The 17,422-nt window shown below is 46.2% G+C and overlaps 1 protein-coding gene across 3 annotated transcripts in view; it reads right to left on the bottom strand.

Annotated features, from left to right (window-relative positions):
• LOC110522246 (androgen-induced gene 1 protein) overlaps window positions 1-12,905 on the bottom strand; it is a 57,956-nt gene extending 45,051 nt beyond the window's left edge. For 2 of the 3 annotated variants that reach the window (XR_002473275.3, XM_090233468.1), the window contains exon 1: window positions 12,555-12,848. Coding sequence is in view for 2 of the 3 variants with exons in the window: in XM_090233468.1 (XP_090089594.1) it covers window positions 12,555-12,695 (141 nt within the window). In the remaining variant the exon portion in view is untranslated. Of the gene's footprint in view, window positions 1-12,554 lie in introns of all 3 variants that reach the window. The other variant, XM_021600478.3, reaches the window with a different exon arrangement.
• Window positions 12,906-17,422: the final 4,517 nt, after the last annotated feature.

Genomic DNA, 17,422 nt, shown 5'->3' with positions numbered 1-17,422 from the left:
TAACAGAACACAGGGTAGAAACCGAAAACAAAAGAGCAAGGAGTACCTCGAATAAATAACACTAGCGCACAATGATTAACACAAGGGACGAGACCCGTAATCTGCGCAATCCACAAAGGCATGAAAGCCAAAACACACAGCATAGGTACTCACACGTACCAACGGACATTGTAACAATAATGGACAGCCCAATGGAAACCAAAGGCCACACTTATACAGGTACTAATCAGTGGGAATAGGGGGCAGGTGTGCATAATGAAAGTTCCAGAGGGATCTGCACCAGCAGCGCAACGACACCGGCCTCGAGGACGATCACAGGAATGCAGTGTGGGTCGATCAGGACCAGATGCAGCTGCCGAAGTTGCGTCGTCATCGTGATGGGCCAGTTGCGGCTGCCAAAGTTGAGACGGCGTCGGACGGAAAGTACCAAAGCATGTCTTTAAAGCTGCAATATGTAACTTTTTGGGCGACTTGACCAAATTCACATAGAAATCTGAGTTATAGATTTGTCATTCTCATTGAAAGCAAGTCTAAGAAGTGGTAGATCTGTTCAATGTGCTCTATTTCTATGTTTCCCGTTCTTAAGTTTTGTTTTTGAGTCTTTTACTTTCAGTTTTGTACACCAGCTTCAAACAGCTGAAAGAAAATACTATATTTTTGGTGTAATGAAAATATATTTCACAGCGGTTTAGATGGTACAATGATTCTCTACACCACATATGTCAGAGTCAAGGCCCGCGGGCCACATCCGGCCCGCAAGAAGGTTTTTTACGGCCCCTGGGATGATCTTGATTTATTATTAGAACCGGCCCGCAGCAAGCCGGCAGCCCGCAGATCTTTTACACGCACCAATACTACATTTCCCACAATGCAAAGGTGACGCACTGAGCAGTAGGCTGCTTCATTTCAATATTTATTGGCACAGCAGTCGTCAGCATCACAGTAAAATTAACTTTCAGATACCCATCAAAAATGGCAAAACGGAAGGTGGATACTGAGAACCGGGGGTTTCAAACAAGGTGGGAGTCGGAGTATATGTTCACGAAGGTAGCTGGAAAACCTGTGTGTCTTCTGTGTGGAGAAAGTGTGGCGGTACTGAAAGAGTATAATCTGAGATGACATTATGAAACGAAACACGCGGACAAAAACAAGAATATGGACATGGAACAAAGGCTACAAAAGGCAGAGGAATTAAAACGAGGCCTCAAATCTCGACAGGCTCTGTTCAAAAAAGCCAAATCACAAGGCCAGGCTGCTGTCAAGGCCAGTTTTATTTTGGCAGAAGAGATCGCTAAATCAGCCCGGCCATTTACGGAGGGGGATTTCATCAAAAACTGCATGATTAAAGTTTGTGACGAAGTTTGCCCAGAAAAAAGGCAACTCTTTTTAAATGTGAGTCTGAGCAGAAACACCATTGCCGAGAGAGTAGACCAGTTGTCCATCAATCTAAAAGAGCAGCTTGTGAAAAAGGGAAAAGATTTTATTGCATATTCCTTGGCTGTGGATGAGAGCACCGACATTTCTGACATTGCCCAGTTGTCAATTTTCATCCGCGGAGTGGACTCCAACCTAAGCGTGACAGAGGAGTTTTTGGCTTTACGTCCTATGCATGGCACAACTACGGGGCATGATTTGTATGAAGAGGTGTCAAGATGTGTAAATGAGATGGAGCTGCCTTGGGAAAAACTCGTGGGTTTGACAACCGACGGAGCACCTGCGATGTGTGGACACAGGAGCGGACTGGTGGCGAAGATACGGGAAAAGATGCAAGAGGAAAACGCGACAGGTGAGCTGACAGCTTATCATTGTATCATACACCAGGAAGCGTTGTGCGGTAAAGCCTTGAAAATGGAGCATGTAATGAGCATCATCACGCGCACAGTTAACTTTATCAGAGCCAAAGGTTTGAATCACCGCCAGTTCAAGGCATTTCTGACGGAGTTAGAAACGGAGCATGGTGATTTGCCTTATCACACAGAGGTGCGATGGCTAAGCCAGGGAAAGGTGCTTCAAAGATGTTTCGAGCTTCGTGAGGAGATTTGTCTGTTCTTGGACAGCAAAGGGAAAGACACAACACAACTCCGAGACGAAATGTTTCTGTGTGAAATGGCTTTTCTGTGTGACATTACGAGTCATCTGAATGCAATAAACTTGCAGCTGCAGGGTCGGGATCGTGTCATCTCTGATATGTACAGTACAGTGAAGGCATTTAAAACCAAACTGACTCTGTGGGAGACGCAGATGCGGAAAGAAAATTTGAGCCACTTTCCCAGCTGCCAGACCATGAAAGAGAAGCTCTCTACCAGTGCGTTCCCGAGCACACAGTTGGCTGATAAAATAGATATGCTTGCCGCTGACTTTCGACGCCGATTTGCTGACTTTGAAGCACAAAAAAGCAGGTTGGAACTGCTCGGTAACCCATTTGCTGTTGACGTGGAAAGCTCACCACCAAACCTCCAAATGGAGTTGATTGACCTCCAATGCAATGATGCACTGAGGGCAAAATATGCGGCAGTGGGTGCTGCGGAGTTCGCCCGTTTCCTCCCCGGCACAATGCCCCAGCTGCGCATCCAGGCTGCTCAAACGTTGTCTATGTTTGGCAGCACATACCTGTGTGAACAACTGTTTTCTTTGATGAACCTGAACAAAACATCACACAGAAGTCGACTTACTGCTGAACACCTCCACTCAATTCTGAGGATTTCTTCAGCTCAGAGCCTTACCCCGAACATTGATGAACTTGTGGAAAAGATGGGACACCACCAAGTATCACCCTCAACCTCAAACAAGTGAACATTACTGTGCAATCACATATTTAGAGTTTTTACTCAGTTCAAGTTTAAAAGTTAAAATTTAATATTTGTTTTCACTGCATGTTACTTCTCCTTAAACAAAGTGTTGTTTTTGATTAATAGATTTTTGCACTTTATTTTTTTGTATTTCAATCCAATTATATTTTAAAAATATTTCAGTTGAGTGGATGATAGAAAATTGCTATTATTGTTTTTTCTTTGAAGTAAATTTAGCCCACTTTTGCTAAAATAGAAAATATAGTCTACTGATGGTGCCTTGAATACCGGTTTCTTTCATTTAATGTTCATGTTATGGGGATATTTATATAAAGGAAATTTGTCTTTTGTGTCTGTTGAAAATTAAAGATTACTGACAGAGCCATAAGAAAATATTGCTTTATTTATCTGATCATATTGTAATATATTTGTTAGGTTTTCAGTAGGTTCAATTAGGTTCACTAGACTATATGCGTCATTTAAAAATTTTTCAATGAACATTCGAACAGTCCGGCCCTCGTCTTGTAGCTGATTTTTTTATTTGGCCCTCCGTCCATTTGACTTTGACACCCCTGCTCTACACGATCCATTGCTTGTTTTGTCACAAACTGAAATTAGGCAAACTATTCGAATTTTAGCAAACAGGAAATGGTTGATCATTTTTTCACAAAATCAGTAGTTCCTCATTTCTCAAGAGCACAGTAGCTTCAAATATTTACATCACATTATATTCATGAAAAACATAGTAATCCTTAAAAAGATATCTACAATACATTAATACAGTGAGCTCCAAAAGAGTTGGGAAAGTGATCATTTGTTTTGCCTCTGTACTCCAGCACTTCGAATTTGAAATTATACAATGACTATGAGGTTAAAGTGCAGACTGTCAGCTATAAATTGAGTGTATTTTCAATCATATCAGGTGAACTGTACATAAATTACAGCACTTTTTGCACATAGTCCCCACATTTTAGAGGAACAAAAGTATTGGGACAAATGAACTTATATGTGTATTAAAGTAGTAGAAAATTAAGTATTTGGTCACATATTCATAGCATGCAATGACTACATAAAGCTTGTGACTCCACAAACTTGTTGGATGCATTTGCTGTTTGTTTTAGTTGTGTTTCAGATTATGTTGTGAATGGTAAATAATGTATTGTGTAATTTTGGGGTTACTTTTATTGTAAATAAGAATAGAATATGTTTCTAAACACTTCTACATTCATGTGGATGCGGCAATGATTATAGATAATCGTGAATGAATCGTGAATAATGATGGGCGAGAAAGTTACAGACGCACAAATATCATACCCCAAAACATGCTAACCTCTCACCATTACAATAACAGGGCAGGTTAGCAGTTTTGGGAGGGGGTATGATACTTGTGCATCTGTAGTCATTGTGTGCTATGAATATGGGACCAAACACTTAACTTTTTACAATATTAATACACATACACAAGTACATTTTCCCAATTATTTTGGTCCCCTAAACTGGGGGACTTGTCACGACTCCCGCCGAAGTTGGCTCCCCCGCCTGTTCGGGTGGTGCTCGGTGGTCGTTGTCACCGGCATACTAGCTGCCACCAATCCCTTTTTCTTTTCGGTTAGTTTTGTCTCATTTGTTACACCTCTTCCTATTTTGTGTGTGCTTGATTTTCTTCCCTATTTAGCGTATGGAACCCACCCCTTTGTTGTGTGTTATTATTTTGATGTTCACGTTGTATCGTTGGTGTTGTTAGTGCTCTGGACCTTGTTTTGGGTTGGTCAGCGTTTGCGCCCTGTGTGTTGGGCATTTCATTTTGGTGCCGTATTAAAGTGCACTTTATACCCTGGACCTCTCTGCTCTCTGCGCCTGATTCCTCGCTACACACCTAGCCAGCCGTGACAGAATCCCGCACCTGTTAATATGGAATCAGCAGGAGCAGCCACACCTCCTCTCCCATCGATGGAGGAGAGGGTCCTCCATCACACCACCGTTCTTCACCGGATTGGGTCCGCCATGTATCAAATGATGGAGAGGATGGACCGACCCCCACCAGCACCACCTACCCCTGCTTCAGCATCCGGCTCCGGGGCCCTGCGTCTGGCGCTCCCCAGGGAGTATGATGGGACGGCGGCTGGGTGTCAGGGGTTCCCCCTCCAACTGGAATTATACCTAGCTACCGTCCGTCCGACTCCCTCAGGGGAGAAGAGCGTGTGCTTCCTCATCTCCTGTTTGACGGGGCGAGTCCTGGAGTGGGCCAATGCTTTGTGGAATGGCCCAGACTCGGCGAGAGATCACTACCCCGGGTTCACCCGCCGATTCCGGGCTGTGTTTGATCACCCACCGGAGGGCCGAGCGGCGGGTGAACGGCTGTTCCACCTGCGACAGGAGACGAGGAGCGCGCAGGACTTTGCCCTGGAGTTCAGGACCTTGGCCGCAGGAGCTGGGTGGAACGACAGGGCCTTGATGGATCACTTCCGTTGTAGCCTCAGGGAGGACGTCCTCAGGGAGCTAGTGTGTCGGGACACTACTCTCTCATTGGATGAACTGATGGACATGTCCATTCGTCTGGACAACCTGATGGCAGCCCGCAGGCGTCCGGAACGGGCCTTGTTGATTCCACCCCCAGGCCCTCCTGCTCCCATCCCCATGGAGTTAGGGGGGGCTGCATCGAGGGGGACCGGAGGAGGAGTTTCCTCCTGCACCAGTTGTAGTCGGCGAGGACACACGACTGGGAGTCGGGAGGGCAGGCGGAGCACTACTCGTTCACCCCAGGTGAGTCTGCATCAGACCTCTTTACCTGGGTTCTCCCTCTCTACAGCATAAGGCGCTAGTCGATTCAGGCGCAGCTGGGAACTTTATGGATCATGGGCTCGCACTAAGGCTAGGGATTCCCTTGGTGTCGTTAGACCAACCTTTCCCCGTGCACTCCTTAGATAGCCGACCATTAGGGTCAAGGCCGGTCAGGGAGGCCACGGTGCCACTGGACATGGTAACGCAGGGGGGTCATAAGGAACGGATTAGTCTATTCCTTATTGATTCACCTGCGTTTCCAGTGGTGTTGGGAATTCCGTGGCTAGCTCATCACAACCCAGTGATTTCATGGAGACAGGGGGCTCTTCGAGGGTGGACAGAGGAGTGTACAGGCAGGTGTATAGGAGCTTCCATAGGTGCGACTACGGTGGAGTGTCCAGACCAGGTTTCCACCGTGCGCATACCCTCTGAATATGCCGATTTGGCTATCGCCTTATGTAAGAAGAAGGTGACCCAATTACCACCCCATCGTCGAGGGGACTGCGCGATAAACCTCCTGGAGAACGCTGCACATCCTAGGAGTCACGTGTACCCATTGTCCTAGGAGGAGACAGTGGCTATGGAGACATATGTCACTGAATCTCTGGGGCAGGGGCAGGGGCCCTCCACGTCACCCGTCTCCTCAAGCTTCTTTTTTGTGATGAAGGAGGGAGGTCTGCGTCCGTGCATTGATTATAGAGGTCTTAATTCAATCACAGTGGGGTTTAGTTACCCACTACCTCTCATCGCTACGGCGGTGGAATCATTTCACGGGGCGCGTTTCTTCACAAAACTGGACCTGAGGAGTGCGTATAACCTGGTGCATTTCCAGGAAGGAGATGAGTGGAAAACCGCATGAGTACCTCGTCATGCCATATAGATTGAAGAATGCTCCAGCCGTCTTCCAATCTTTCATAGACGAAATTCTCAGAGAACTGCACGGGCAGGGAGTGGTAGTGTACATCGATGACATCTTGATCTATTATGCCACACGCACCGCGCACGTGTCTCTGGTGTGTAAGGTACTTGGGCGACTGCTGGAGCATGACCTGTATGTCAAGGCTGAGAAATGGGTGTTCTCCAAACAAGCCGTTGTGATGGTGATGGAGTGTGACCGCGTTACAGCTGTGCGTAATTGGCCGACTCCGACCACGGTAAAAGAGGTGCAGCGGTTTTTAGGGTTTGCCAATTACTACCGGAGGTTTATCCGGGGTTTTAGTCAGGTGGCTGCTCCCATTGCCTCACTGCTGAAGGGAGGACCGGCACGCTTGCGCTTGTCAGCAGAGGTGGGCAGAGCTTTCAGTCATCTGAAGGAGCTGTTCACCAATGCGCCAGTGTTGGCTCATCCGGACCCCTCTTTAGCGTTCATAGTGGAGGTGGATGCGTCCGAGGCAGGGGTCGGGGACGTGCTGTCCCAGCGCTCAGGCGCACCACCAAAGCTCCGCCCTTGTGCTTTTTTTCCGAAGAAGCTCGGCCCGGGGGAGCAAAACTATAACGTGGGGGACCGGGAGTTAGCTATAGTCAAAACTCTGAAGGTGTGGAGGCATTGGCTTGAGGGGGCTAAGCACCCTTTTCTCATCTGGACTGACCTTCGTAATCTCGAGTATATCTGGGTAGCGAGGAGAATGAATCCACGTCAGGCTAGATGGGCCATGTACTTTACCAGGTTCTGCTTCACCATCTCATACCGGCCAGGCTCCCAGAACACTAAAGCCGACGCGCTGTCCTGCCTATATGATACCGAGGAGCGGTCCATCGAGCCGACCCCCATCATTCCACCTTCACGTCTCATGGCACCGGTGGTATGGGAGGTGGACGCGGAAATAGAGAGGGCACTACGGTTGGAGCCTGCCCCCCCTCAGTGTCCAGCGGGGGCTCAGTACGTGCCGCGGGGTGTCCGTGACAGGCTGATTCGTTGGGCTCCTCGGGTCATCCTGGCATCTTAGGGGGAGATACTGGTGGCCACGTTGGCGAAGGAAGTGAGGTTTTATGTCTCCACCTGCTCAGTGTGCGCTCAGAGCAAGGCTCCTCGACACCTTCCTAGAGGAAAGTTACAGCCCCTCCCCGTTCCACAACGGCCGTGGTCACACTTGTCTTCCGGCACTATGGGGTGCCTGAGGACATCGTCTCTGATCGGGGTCCCCAGTTCACGTCCAGAGTTTGGAGATGCTGGGGGTCTCGTCAGCTTGACCTCAGGTTTCCACCCCGAGAGTAATGGGCAGGTGGAGCGAGTAAACCAGGATGTGGGCAGGTTTCTGCAGTCGTGTTGCCGGGACCAGCCAGGGGAGTGGGCGAGGTATGTTCCTTGGGCAGAGCTTGCTCAGAACTCCATTCGCCACTCCTCAACTAACATGTCTCCCTTCCAGTGTGTGTTGGGCTACCAGCCAGTCCTGGCCCCATGGCATCAGAGCCAGACCGAAGCTCCTGCGGTGGAGGAATGGCTGTAACGCTCAAAGGACACCTGGAAAGCCGTCCAGGAATCGCTGAGACTGGCTGGGGAACGGCAGAAGAAGAGAGCTGACCAGCACCGCAGTGAGGCCCCCGTGTTCGCACCGGGGGACCGGGTCTGGCTCTCGACCCGAAACCTGTCCCTCCGCCTGCCCTGCCGGAAGCTGGGGCCGCAGTGTGTGGGGCCATTTAAAGTCCTGAGGAGGATAAACAAAGTGTTATAGGTTACAACTACCTGCTTATTATCGTATTAACCCCTCGTTTCATGTGTCTCTCCTCAGGCCGGTGGTGGCTGGTCCCCTACAAGAAGGTGAGGTGCCTGAGGTCCCTCCGCCCCCTCTGGACATCGGGGGTTCCACGGCATACACAGTACGTAGCATTCTGGACTCGAGACGCCGGGTGAGGGGCCTACAGTACCTTGTGGACTGGGAGGGGTACGGTCCGGAGGAGAGGTGCTGGGTACCGGTGGGGGACATTTTGAACTGCCTCGCCCTCCGGGGCGCCCTCGAAGCCTGCGAGTGTCGCGCGTCACGGGGGGGGGGGGGTACTGTCATGACTCCCGCCGAAGTTGGCTCCCCCGCCTGTTCGGGTGGTGCCCGGCGGTCGTCACCGATCCCGTTTTCTTTTCGGGTAGTTTTGTCTCATTTGTTACACCTGTTCCTATTTTGTGTGTGCTTGATTTTCTTCCCTATTTAGCGTATGGAACCCGCCCCTTTGTTGTGCGGGATTATTTTGATGTTCACGTTGTATCGTTGGTGTTGTTAGTGCTCTGGACCTTGTTACCCGTTGTTTTGGGTTGGTCAGTGTTTGCGCCCTGCGTGTTGGGCATTTCATTTTGGTGCCGTATTAAAGTGCACTTTTCCCCTGGACCTCTCTGCTCTCTGCGCCTGATTCCTCGCTACACACCTAGCCAGCCGTGACAGGCCTATACACAAAAGGTGAATTTCCTAACGGTTCACCCGATATGGATGAAAATACCCTCAAAAGAAAGCTGACAGTCTGCACTTTAACCTCATAGTCATTGTATCATTTCATATCCAAAGTGCTGAAGTATAGAGCCAAAACAACAACAATGGTGTCACTGTCCCAAAACTTTTGGAGCTCAATGTACAGAATGTATATCACAAAGGAGTTCAATTGAGGTGTTCTCTAAAATACAATGAATATTCATGTTAAGTATAGAGATAAATACAAAAAATGGAGATAGATACATTCATAGAGGGTATTTTGTATTTAAATAAGCATTATATAACAACTGAACAATTGCATAAACCCCATCCTGTCAATGTCTATCCCCTTAAGCTAGCATATGTCATTTTCTGTGAGTCTAAGAGCAGTCTGTGGCAGTGGTGGAGATTATTAATGCATTAAATTAAGAGCAAGAGAACATAACAGGGTGTCTTTATCTCCACAGCAAAAATCCAACAGACTGGAAAGTGTGACTTTAATTCTCATTAATTCACTGTTTAATTTAGGATTCCAGGAACCCACATCTTTTTGGTCAGAAAATTGCCTCGCAAAACTTGGTTTGAGGACAGGGTAGTGCCCAGCAACGGCATTAGTATGACCCCTAGCTAACACGCAAGACAGGTATTTAATTTCTCAGAAGTTCTTAGTTGTCTTTATATCTTCTACTTCGTTTTTAGCCTCCGTAACAGCATGTTAGCCTGAGGCTATTCTAAAAACGAATGCCTTCCAGGTCTCTTTCACTAAGATCAAATGCAATGGGTTTGAAAAACAGAGCTCTCACAGGGAATGAATGCCAATTGCTAAGTATAAAACCCTTTACTAGCTCTATGGGCTCTTTTCCCTACCCTGTATCGCAGGCACTTAGGTGCAACCACAGTAATTCCTGGACTGGAGCGCAAGTCATAAAGTGTTGCTCCACACAACTCAAATGTATACAGCTGGGCCAGAGGGAATCTGGGAAGGAGAAAATGGATGCTGCATGAACAAGTGTGAGACAGTTTATCTTTACAACAGCTATAGGAGTTATGACGCACGTACAATACAATAATTACAAGCCTGAACATATCCAGTGTCTATTAACTATATTACATTAGAGAAGAGCATTAAGGAAACATCAGTTAGCCATTTATAGAACAATGGGAAGTAACGTAATGTATATAGGAACCTAATTACCTCCACAGTTAGCAGAGGCTGACAGGAGAGTACAGTAGTCCTTAGTTAACGTAGACATTAGGTACTGTCCTACACTCCACCTATCCCTCTTTACACGTGCTGTGTAGCATGCTGGCCAGAGGCAGAGAGGGAGAACTGGACTGGATACTCCAGGGACGGGGACACACTTCATATGTACTAAAGAGCCAGACAGAATATCTCTCTGTCCACACCTGCCCCACTCTAAGCATCACCTGACACTCTGACTCTGTGGGGCAAGGCAGGAGGGTTCTGCACTGTCACCGCAGTTATCGAATGCTACTTATGTGCGTGATACTACTTATGTGTGTGCATGTGATTCATAACATAGAGTAGATGACACTTGCTCTATACGGTTACTTACTTGGCTTAAAACTGATAAGTTTAACGAACAACGTGGAAGTGAGAGAACAATTTAAACCAAAGGTATGACCCAAACAGACGTTCAGTTTCACAATCTGTCTGCTAGGCGCCTCACTTTTTTTCCGACGGAGGCACTATGTTAAACCGGAGCGAGACTTTTCAGATCATTTGATTCCTCCAAACACAGGGGTTAGAGGTTTCGCTCTGTCTATTGATTGATGTGGACAAAGGCCAGCTGTCACTGGTGGTATAACCCCACGTGACAGCCCTGTGTTCTCCTCCTAATGTATCCCCCTGATGGGAACCTAAATCTGACCCAAACACTCAATAATGGATGACTGAGTCCCAATGAAAATCTATCTACAGGTTAAAATCACAGCAAGGTAAGTGAAGTGTTACAGAATTAGTGTTGACAGATCCATGGATGACAGGCCTACAGCTTGTTTCTAGAGTTTCCCATTCCCCCTTGGAAAGGTCTGGTTCGTTGCACAACAGCCTGCGAGCGAGTGGCATGTCTTATTGTGGCTAGAGATTGTGCTGTGATGACATGTTTTTTGTTGTCTGTTCCAGTAACTTCTACATATAGCAACCACTCTAACAGGTAAGATGACTCAATCATGATGAACATTTAGAATAAGAAATGCTTAAAGCAATTGTAATCCTTACCAATAACCAAACCAGTTATTCAAAAGGCCTGTACATACTGTAGCTGTTTCATGTCAAAGTCAATATATTTCCACCTCTGAGTCACTTCATGTTAGATTATTTTCGTCATGGCAATTTTGTATGAGCTAAAACACGTATTCCCGAGAAGAAGAAAAAAAACATATTGATGCCAGAATGAGAGGATCCATTATAATGGGAAGAGACATTGTACAATTTAATTACAGTAAATAGGAAGCAAAAAAGAGGAGCCAATTGAAGGACTATTCCTGGAATTTGCATATTGACTTCATATTGTCATTTTTCTTATTACTGTAGGATCACGATTAAAGATGGAATATTGAACGCACGAAAGTCTCTCTCTCTCACTCACACACACACACACACACACACACACACACACACACACACACACACACACACACACGCTCTCTCTCTCTCTCTCACAAACACATACTCTCTCACACACGCACGCACATACTTTGTTGTGTCAGGATTTATGACAGGCAAAATCAATAGCTGTTGTAATGCACAATAACAAAACATTTTATTGCTGTTATTGCATTTAACACTATTGCCATGAAAATAGTTCAGCAGTGGGCTTCTAATGTGGAAAACATGAGTCATTGGTAAAAAAATTGACTGGCCCAATAAAAGTGTGTGCTTTGTGTGTGTGTGTGTGTCTGTGTGTGTGTGTGTGTGTGTGTGTGTGTGTGTGTGTGTGTGTGTGTGTGTGTGTGTGTGTGTGTGTGTGTGTGTGCAGTAGTAGTAAAGCTGAAAATTACAATTAATTTCAGAAAACAAAAGTACAACCGCTCCAAAAAAAAAAACAAGCTAGACAGAAAGAGAGATAAAGAAAACATCCTGGGTGTTTCCATACAACATGTTTTACTACCCAAACCACATTCTGTTAAAATGACGGCTGTGTGATAATGTAACAGGGGAATAATTTGAGCTCGGGACCTTGTTATCTTAATAACATCATCTCGGTTACCCACGGGGCACGGCTGGCTGCTTAATTGTGATTCATGATATGATTACAATGTTGCAACAGAAGGCAAACCGCTTGCGCGCATCAGCAGCAGCCGAGAAGAGAGGGGCACTTTTTAGTGGGTGTGAGCTTTTTATGTCTAACACGTGCCCAAAAATGTGAGGAATCCGTATTAACGCTGGAAAAAACAAAACATATTGTAGCGGACATCATAATAAGACATATTAGGCCCGTTTCGCAACCGAGGGTGGGCGGTATCAACAACTGGAGGTAGGTCACTGACCGTCTGTAGCATACCATACTATGACGTGCTACCATTTCTGACCAGGAGCCGTTCTAGAGAACAATATTACACTTACCAGGTCTATGAATGTTAAAAACTTCCAGCTACCGCCGTATGTTTGATGCGCGGGCATGTCAATGGCTTTATAATTGCAGAGGATGGAGAAATAGGACAGGAGGATGGCTACCCTTAGCACCTGAGATGGGATGAGCGCCATGTTTTTTTCCCCTGTTTCCTTGTCTCGTCTCCTGCTTTATCCTCCTGACAGAGCGACGCTGCTATGGGTCTCGCACAGAGCATGGGGGTCGTTGCCTCGGAGAAGGGATGCAGACAGAGAGGAGGGTGCGTACGAGTTGTGCGCGCAGAGCGTGAGGGAAGGGAGGAGGGAGGAGGGGTGTTGCCATAGAAACAGAGACCTCAGCCTCTCATAGATGAGGAGAGGCCAGACCACCGCGTGATGCTCTGCATGCATAAAGAGGCTTCTTCAATGATGTCTTCATAGCCTAGTGAATGGTGTAGGCTAGCTAAGATGTGTACAATAATATTTTAACCAGAAATGTATTTTTTATTTTGGAGGTTAGTTTTAAGCAATAGAAGGCCTACCAGAATGTGGCAACACACAAAATCACCATTTATGACCTGACACCAGACTTCTTGAATAAGAAACAATATATTTCTTCTGACATAAATTTAGTTTCAGAACAGAGACAGTTACAGGTTTATGTTTGTAGTTCCAGCGGAGACATTCTAATGCATTATACTTTGGCAGAGAGTTTACTATCACTAGAAGCGTTTTACAACTTTACTGTGGTCTCTAGGACACAACGCAACTCTCCTTCCATGGCCTTCAACTGCTCTTACATGCAAGTAAAACTAAATGCATGCTAATCTAGAATCGGCTTCCTATTATGCAACAAAGCATCCTTCACTCATGCTGCCAAACATAGCCTCGTAAAACTAACTATCCTGCCGATCCTTGACTTCGGCGATGTCATTTACAAAATAGCCTCCAACACTCTACTCAGCAAATTGGATGCAGTCTATCACAGTGGTATCCGTTTTGTCACCAAAGCCCCGTATACTGCTCTCATTGGCTGGCCCTCGCTACATATTCGTCGCCAAACCCACTGGCTCCAGGTCATCTATAAGTCTTTGCTAAGTAAAGCCCCGCCTTATCTCAGCTCACTGGTCACCATAGCAGCACCCACCCGTAGCACGCGCTCCAGCAGGTATATTTCACTGGTCACCCCCAAAGCCAATTCCTCTTTTGGCCGCCTTTCCTTCCAGTTCTCTGCTGTCAATGACTGGAACAAACTGCAAAAATCCCTGAAGCTGGAGACTCATATCTCCCTCACTAACTTTAAGCACCAGCTGTCAGAGCAGCTCACAGATCACTGCACCTGAACATAGCCCATCCAACTACCTCATCCCCATACTGTTATTTATTTATTTTGCTTATTTTGCTTATTTTGCTTATTTTGCTTCTTTGCACCCGAGTATCTCTACTTGCACACTCATCTTCTGCACATATATCACCCGTGTTTAATTGCTATGTTGTAATTACTTTGCCACTACGGCTTATTTATTGCCTTACCTCCCTTATCCTACCTTATTTGCACCCACTGTATATAGACTTTTTCTATTGTATTATTGACTGTATGTTTGTTTATTCCATGTGTAACTCTGTGTTGTTGTTTGTGTTGCACTGCTTTGCTTTATCTTGGCCAGGTCGCAGTTGTAAATGAGAACTTGTTCTCAACTAGCCTCCCTGGTTAAATAAAGGTGAAATAAAAAAATTAAAATGGTGTTCAGATTATATCTGTTTACAACTTTACTGGCAGTCTTCAGGATCCCAAGGCTCTTTATAAGTTTGATATTTGTGTTATACATACCGTCAGCGAGTTCTTATCTTTAATTGATGCTGTAAAACTACAGTACTTTAACCAAAGCAAAACACCATTTTGGGAGTGATGGAATCACCTGAGGAGGAACATCAAAGTGCTGCATGGATCTGTAAAGCTAAGAGAATAGGCCTGGGAACTATCAGGAGTGAATCAAGTGCATCAGATTAGACACCATTCTGGAACAGAAACACACCCAGGTTATTTCTCACTGACATGTTCATTGCGTCATACAGTATTACTGTAATCTATAATTGCCAGCTCCAGTCTCTAAGCTTTTTGAGCGATGTCAGGCGGCGGCAGACTAACTCTCCCCCCTGTTAAAATCAGTTTTATGTTGCGATAAGGCAGCCAAAGAGGTTTATTCTGTAAAAATCCCTGACTGGAGGCAGACAAATGGTTTCCAATCCCAGCTATTAAGAGGATAGAAAGCTGGGGATTACAGGTTCTGGCCTCGGTCCCTCCCAAAGTCAGCACAAGATTTGAAGGCTGACTGAGGGACTTGGGCAGGCAGAGATGGTATGGATGGGCTATCCTGGTATAACCTAGTATAACCCTAGTGAGAGGCTTTGTGGGTATGCATTTGAGTCCTGCCTCATTCAGCAACGCAAAAGCTCCCAACTACCATAAATGCACAATTTCTACATTTTTGTTCCAGTACACTGAGTTACTCACACACATTCTGTCAGGTACATTCACTTCATGTAGAGTGTAGAACATTTTCTGAATTGCTCTGCAGTGTTCTTGGCCTGCTGCAGAGTTGCAGGGGTCTGCTGGAGTGCAGACTCTTGACGGTTTGTGGTTAGCTGTTGGGTGTTTGCTTGAGAGTTTCCAGTGTCACTGTCTGCCTAAAGTGGGAGAGCTGATTCACAGCAAGCTATTTCACACTCATCCAGCTTGATGTGCACTCTCAGTACACTCGGTGGCTACAGTAGAAAATCAGCCTGCTCTTCACTGTGACGTATTGGCTAGTGAGAGGCTTCTGTAGCCTGTGCTGGGTGAACACAGCATGGGCTCCCTCCCTCTCAGACTTGGATGGTATCTAGTGTAACCATTGGCATTTAAAGAAGTGGAACACTTCTGAGGAGTATTTTATGTTGGGCCTATAAAGGCCAGTGGGTTTAGCACAGACCAGTCAAGACTCCAAACTGTCCATCACATCCACATACTGTGGCCTTTCTATCATCCAGTTATTTCTCCTTGAATATGTTTTTCATTCTATGTTGACTGTAGATACCCAACCCACACGCGACATGAAACAGACTGGGATTACGCCATTGGTGTTGTGCAGCCTAAATGTGGCTGTCACAAATTCCCGTCGGGTTAACTGGGAGTTTCAGAGTTTCCTTAATCCACTCAACGTCTGTCCTCGTCCAAGCATCCGTCTTTAATGACTCCCCCTTGTCGCCGATAAATCTCCTCAAACAACACATGATAGGGTGTCCCTCTCACCCGAGTCCTCTTTCAGAAGATGGACACTTATCCCCCACTAGTTTAGCTGTATATGTAAGGTCAGGTTAATCCTCTGGCAGCCAGGGTAAGGCTGCATCTTGACTGACGCTACAGCACATTAACCCTCCTCTCTTCTCCCACTATTTCACACAGATTTCAACACACACTTATAACATGCGAGTGACTGAGCTCTCTCTGTGAGCTGGCAGGCTGGCTAGCTGGCACGTCATGGCGAGGGCCTAGAAATAGGCCACCAAGCCTCATTAAGGCCCTAAATTCGTTTGCCTCGGTATAATGCCCATATACAAATGCTGGCATCCATGGGCCTGGGTGTTTGTGTCTGTTTGCAAACATCAAAGTCTGGCCAATCAATCTAACGAGGAGAATGAGGACACGCATCTGTTGTCTCTCGCCTCTCTCTTACCATTGTCCTCATTTCTGCAATTAGATGTCCCCATGCTAAAACCGCTGCTTTAATCCAGATTAGTAATGACAAATATTTATTTATCTATCTATTTAGCCGGGGGAAAATGCTTCCAGATTTAAACATCGGTGGCTTACATAATAACACATCTGGCAGTTAGCTGAGGAAACATGGGTGATAAGCTAGTCATCTAAGTGGAGTGGCTATAGTCCAGCCCAACGGGAAGCGTCTTCCATGTGGACTTGCTACACTGTTGGTTTATTACGGCATTACAATCCTGTAGGTTGGTAAGTGCTTTTTGATTTTGAGAGGGATTATGTTTTTTTATGGTTTTATCTATTGACTTTGATCATGGCTTTCATCTCTGCCTGTTTGTATTTTGCAACCTTTAGTGATATTAGTATCACTAACCTTGTGGCGGATTAGTGTTAAAGAGCACTGCCAAGGGTCTCCCTGCCTGCCTCGTGTTCTGATTAGAATGGATCATTTGATAAGATAAAGATGACATGAGACGAACGGCAGAGCAGAACCGCTAATTGTCCCAAAGCCTCTGACTAGCCTGGATGGGAGTGTTGCATGTTGTACATACTGCTGTCTACTTTCAGCATTGTTCTGATGACTGTGTTTAAAGGATGTGGCTTCTAAAGAAAGCTCACTGTATCGTATTCCTGGACCCATAGTTTTGCCACAATTTCCATGTTTATTTGTTTCTTTACAGAAGACTGTCAATGACCCCAGAGGAAAGGGTCTCAGCCATGTACCTGTTGTGGAGAATGGAGAGAGGCAACGACAGAGGACCGTGTCTATAGGCCAGGCTTTTGATGGTGATGTGTGAAGAGGCCGTAGGCTGCCGTTAGGAAGGTAAACGCGTGTTTGCGCACGACAATGGCTGAGAACACAAGAGCACCACAAAAAGAAAGTGTTGTTTGTACAAACACCAGGCAGTGAAAGCTTCAGAGACAAGCAAACAAAGGTGGCACGTATAATGTGCCACAAAGACACACTGACAGTTGAGGGTTGAATGGAAATAGCATTCTCATAACCTGCCTGTGACATCAAACCTTCTAGCGCGTGTGTCTGTATGACGACAGAAGCGTATCTGATTATCGAGCGGTGCTGGACTGGGCTGGTTCTTTATCTGTTCAATTACTCGGCTGGGTTGTATGA

The sequence above is a fragment of the Oncorhynchus mykiss genome, chromosome 4, assembly GCF_057628025.1.
Source record: "Oncorhynchus mykiss isolate SJ-2025 chromosome 4, ASM5762802v1, whole genome shotgun sequence".
Taxonomy (NCBI): domain Eukaryota; kingdom Metazoa; phylum Chordata; class Actinopteri; order Salmoniformes; family Salmonidae; genus Oncorhynchus; species Oncorhynchus mykiss.
Note: the sequence above shows the minus strand (reverse complement) of the source record. Positions and strands in the feature narration are given on the sequence as shown.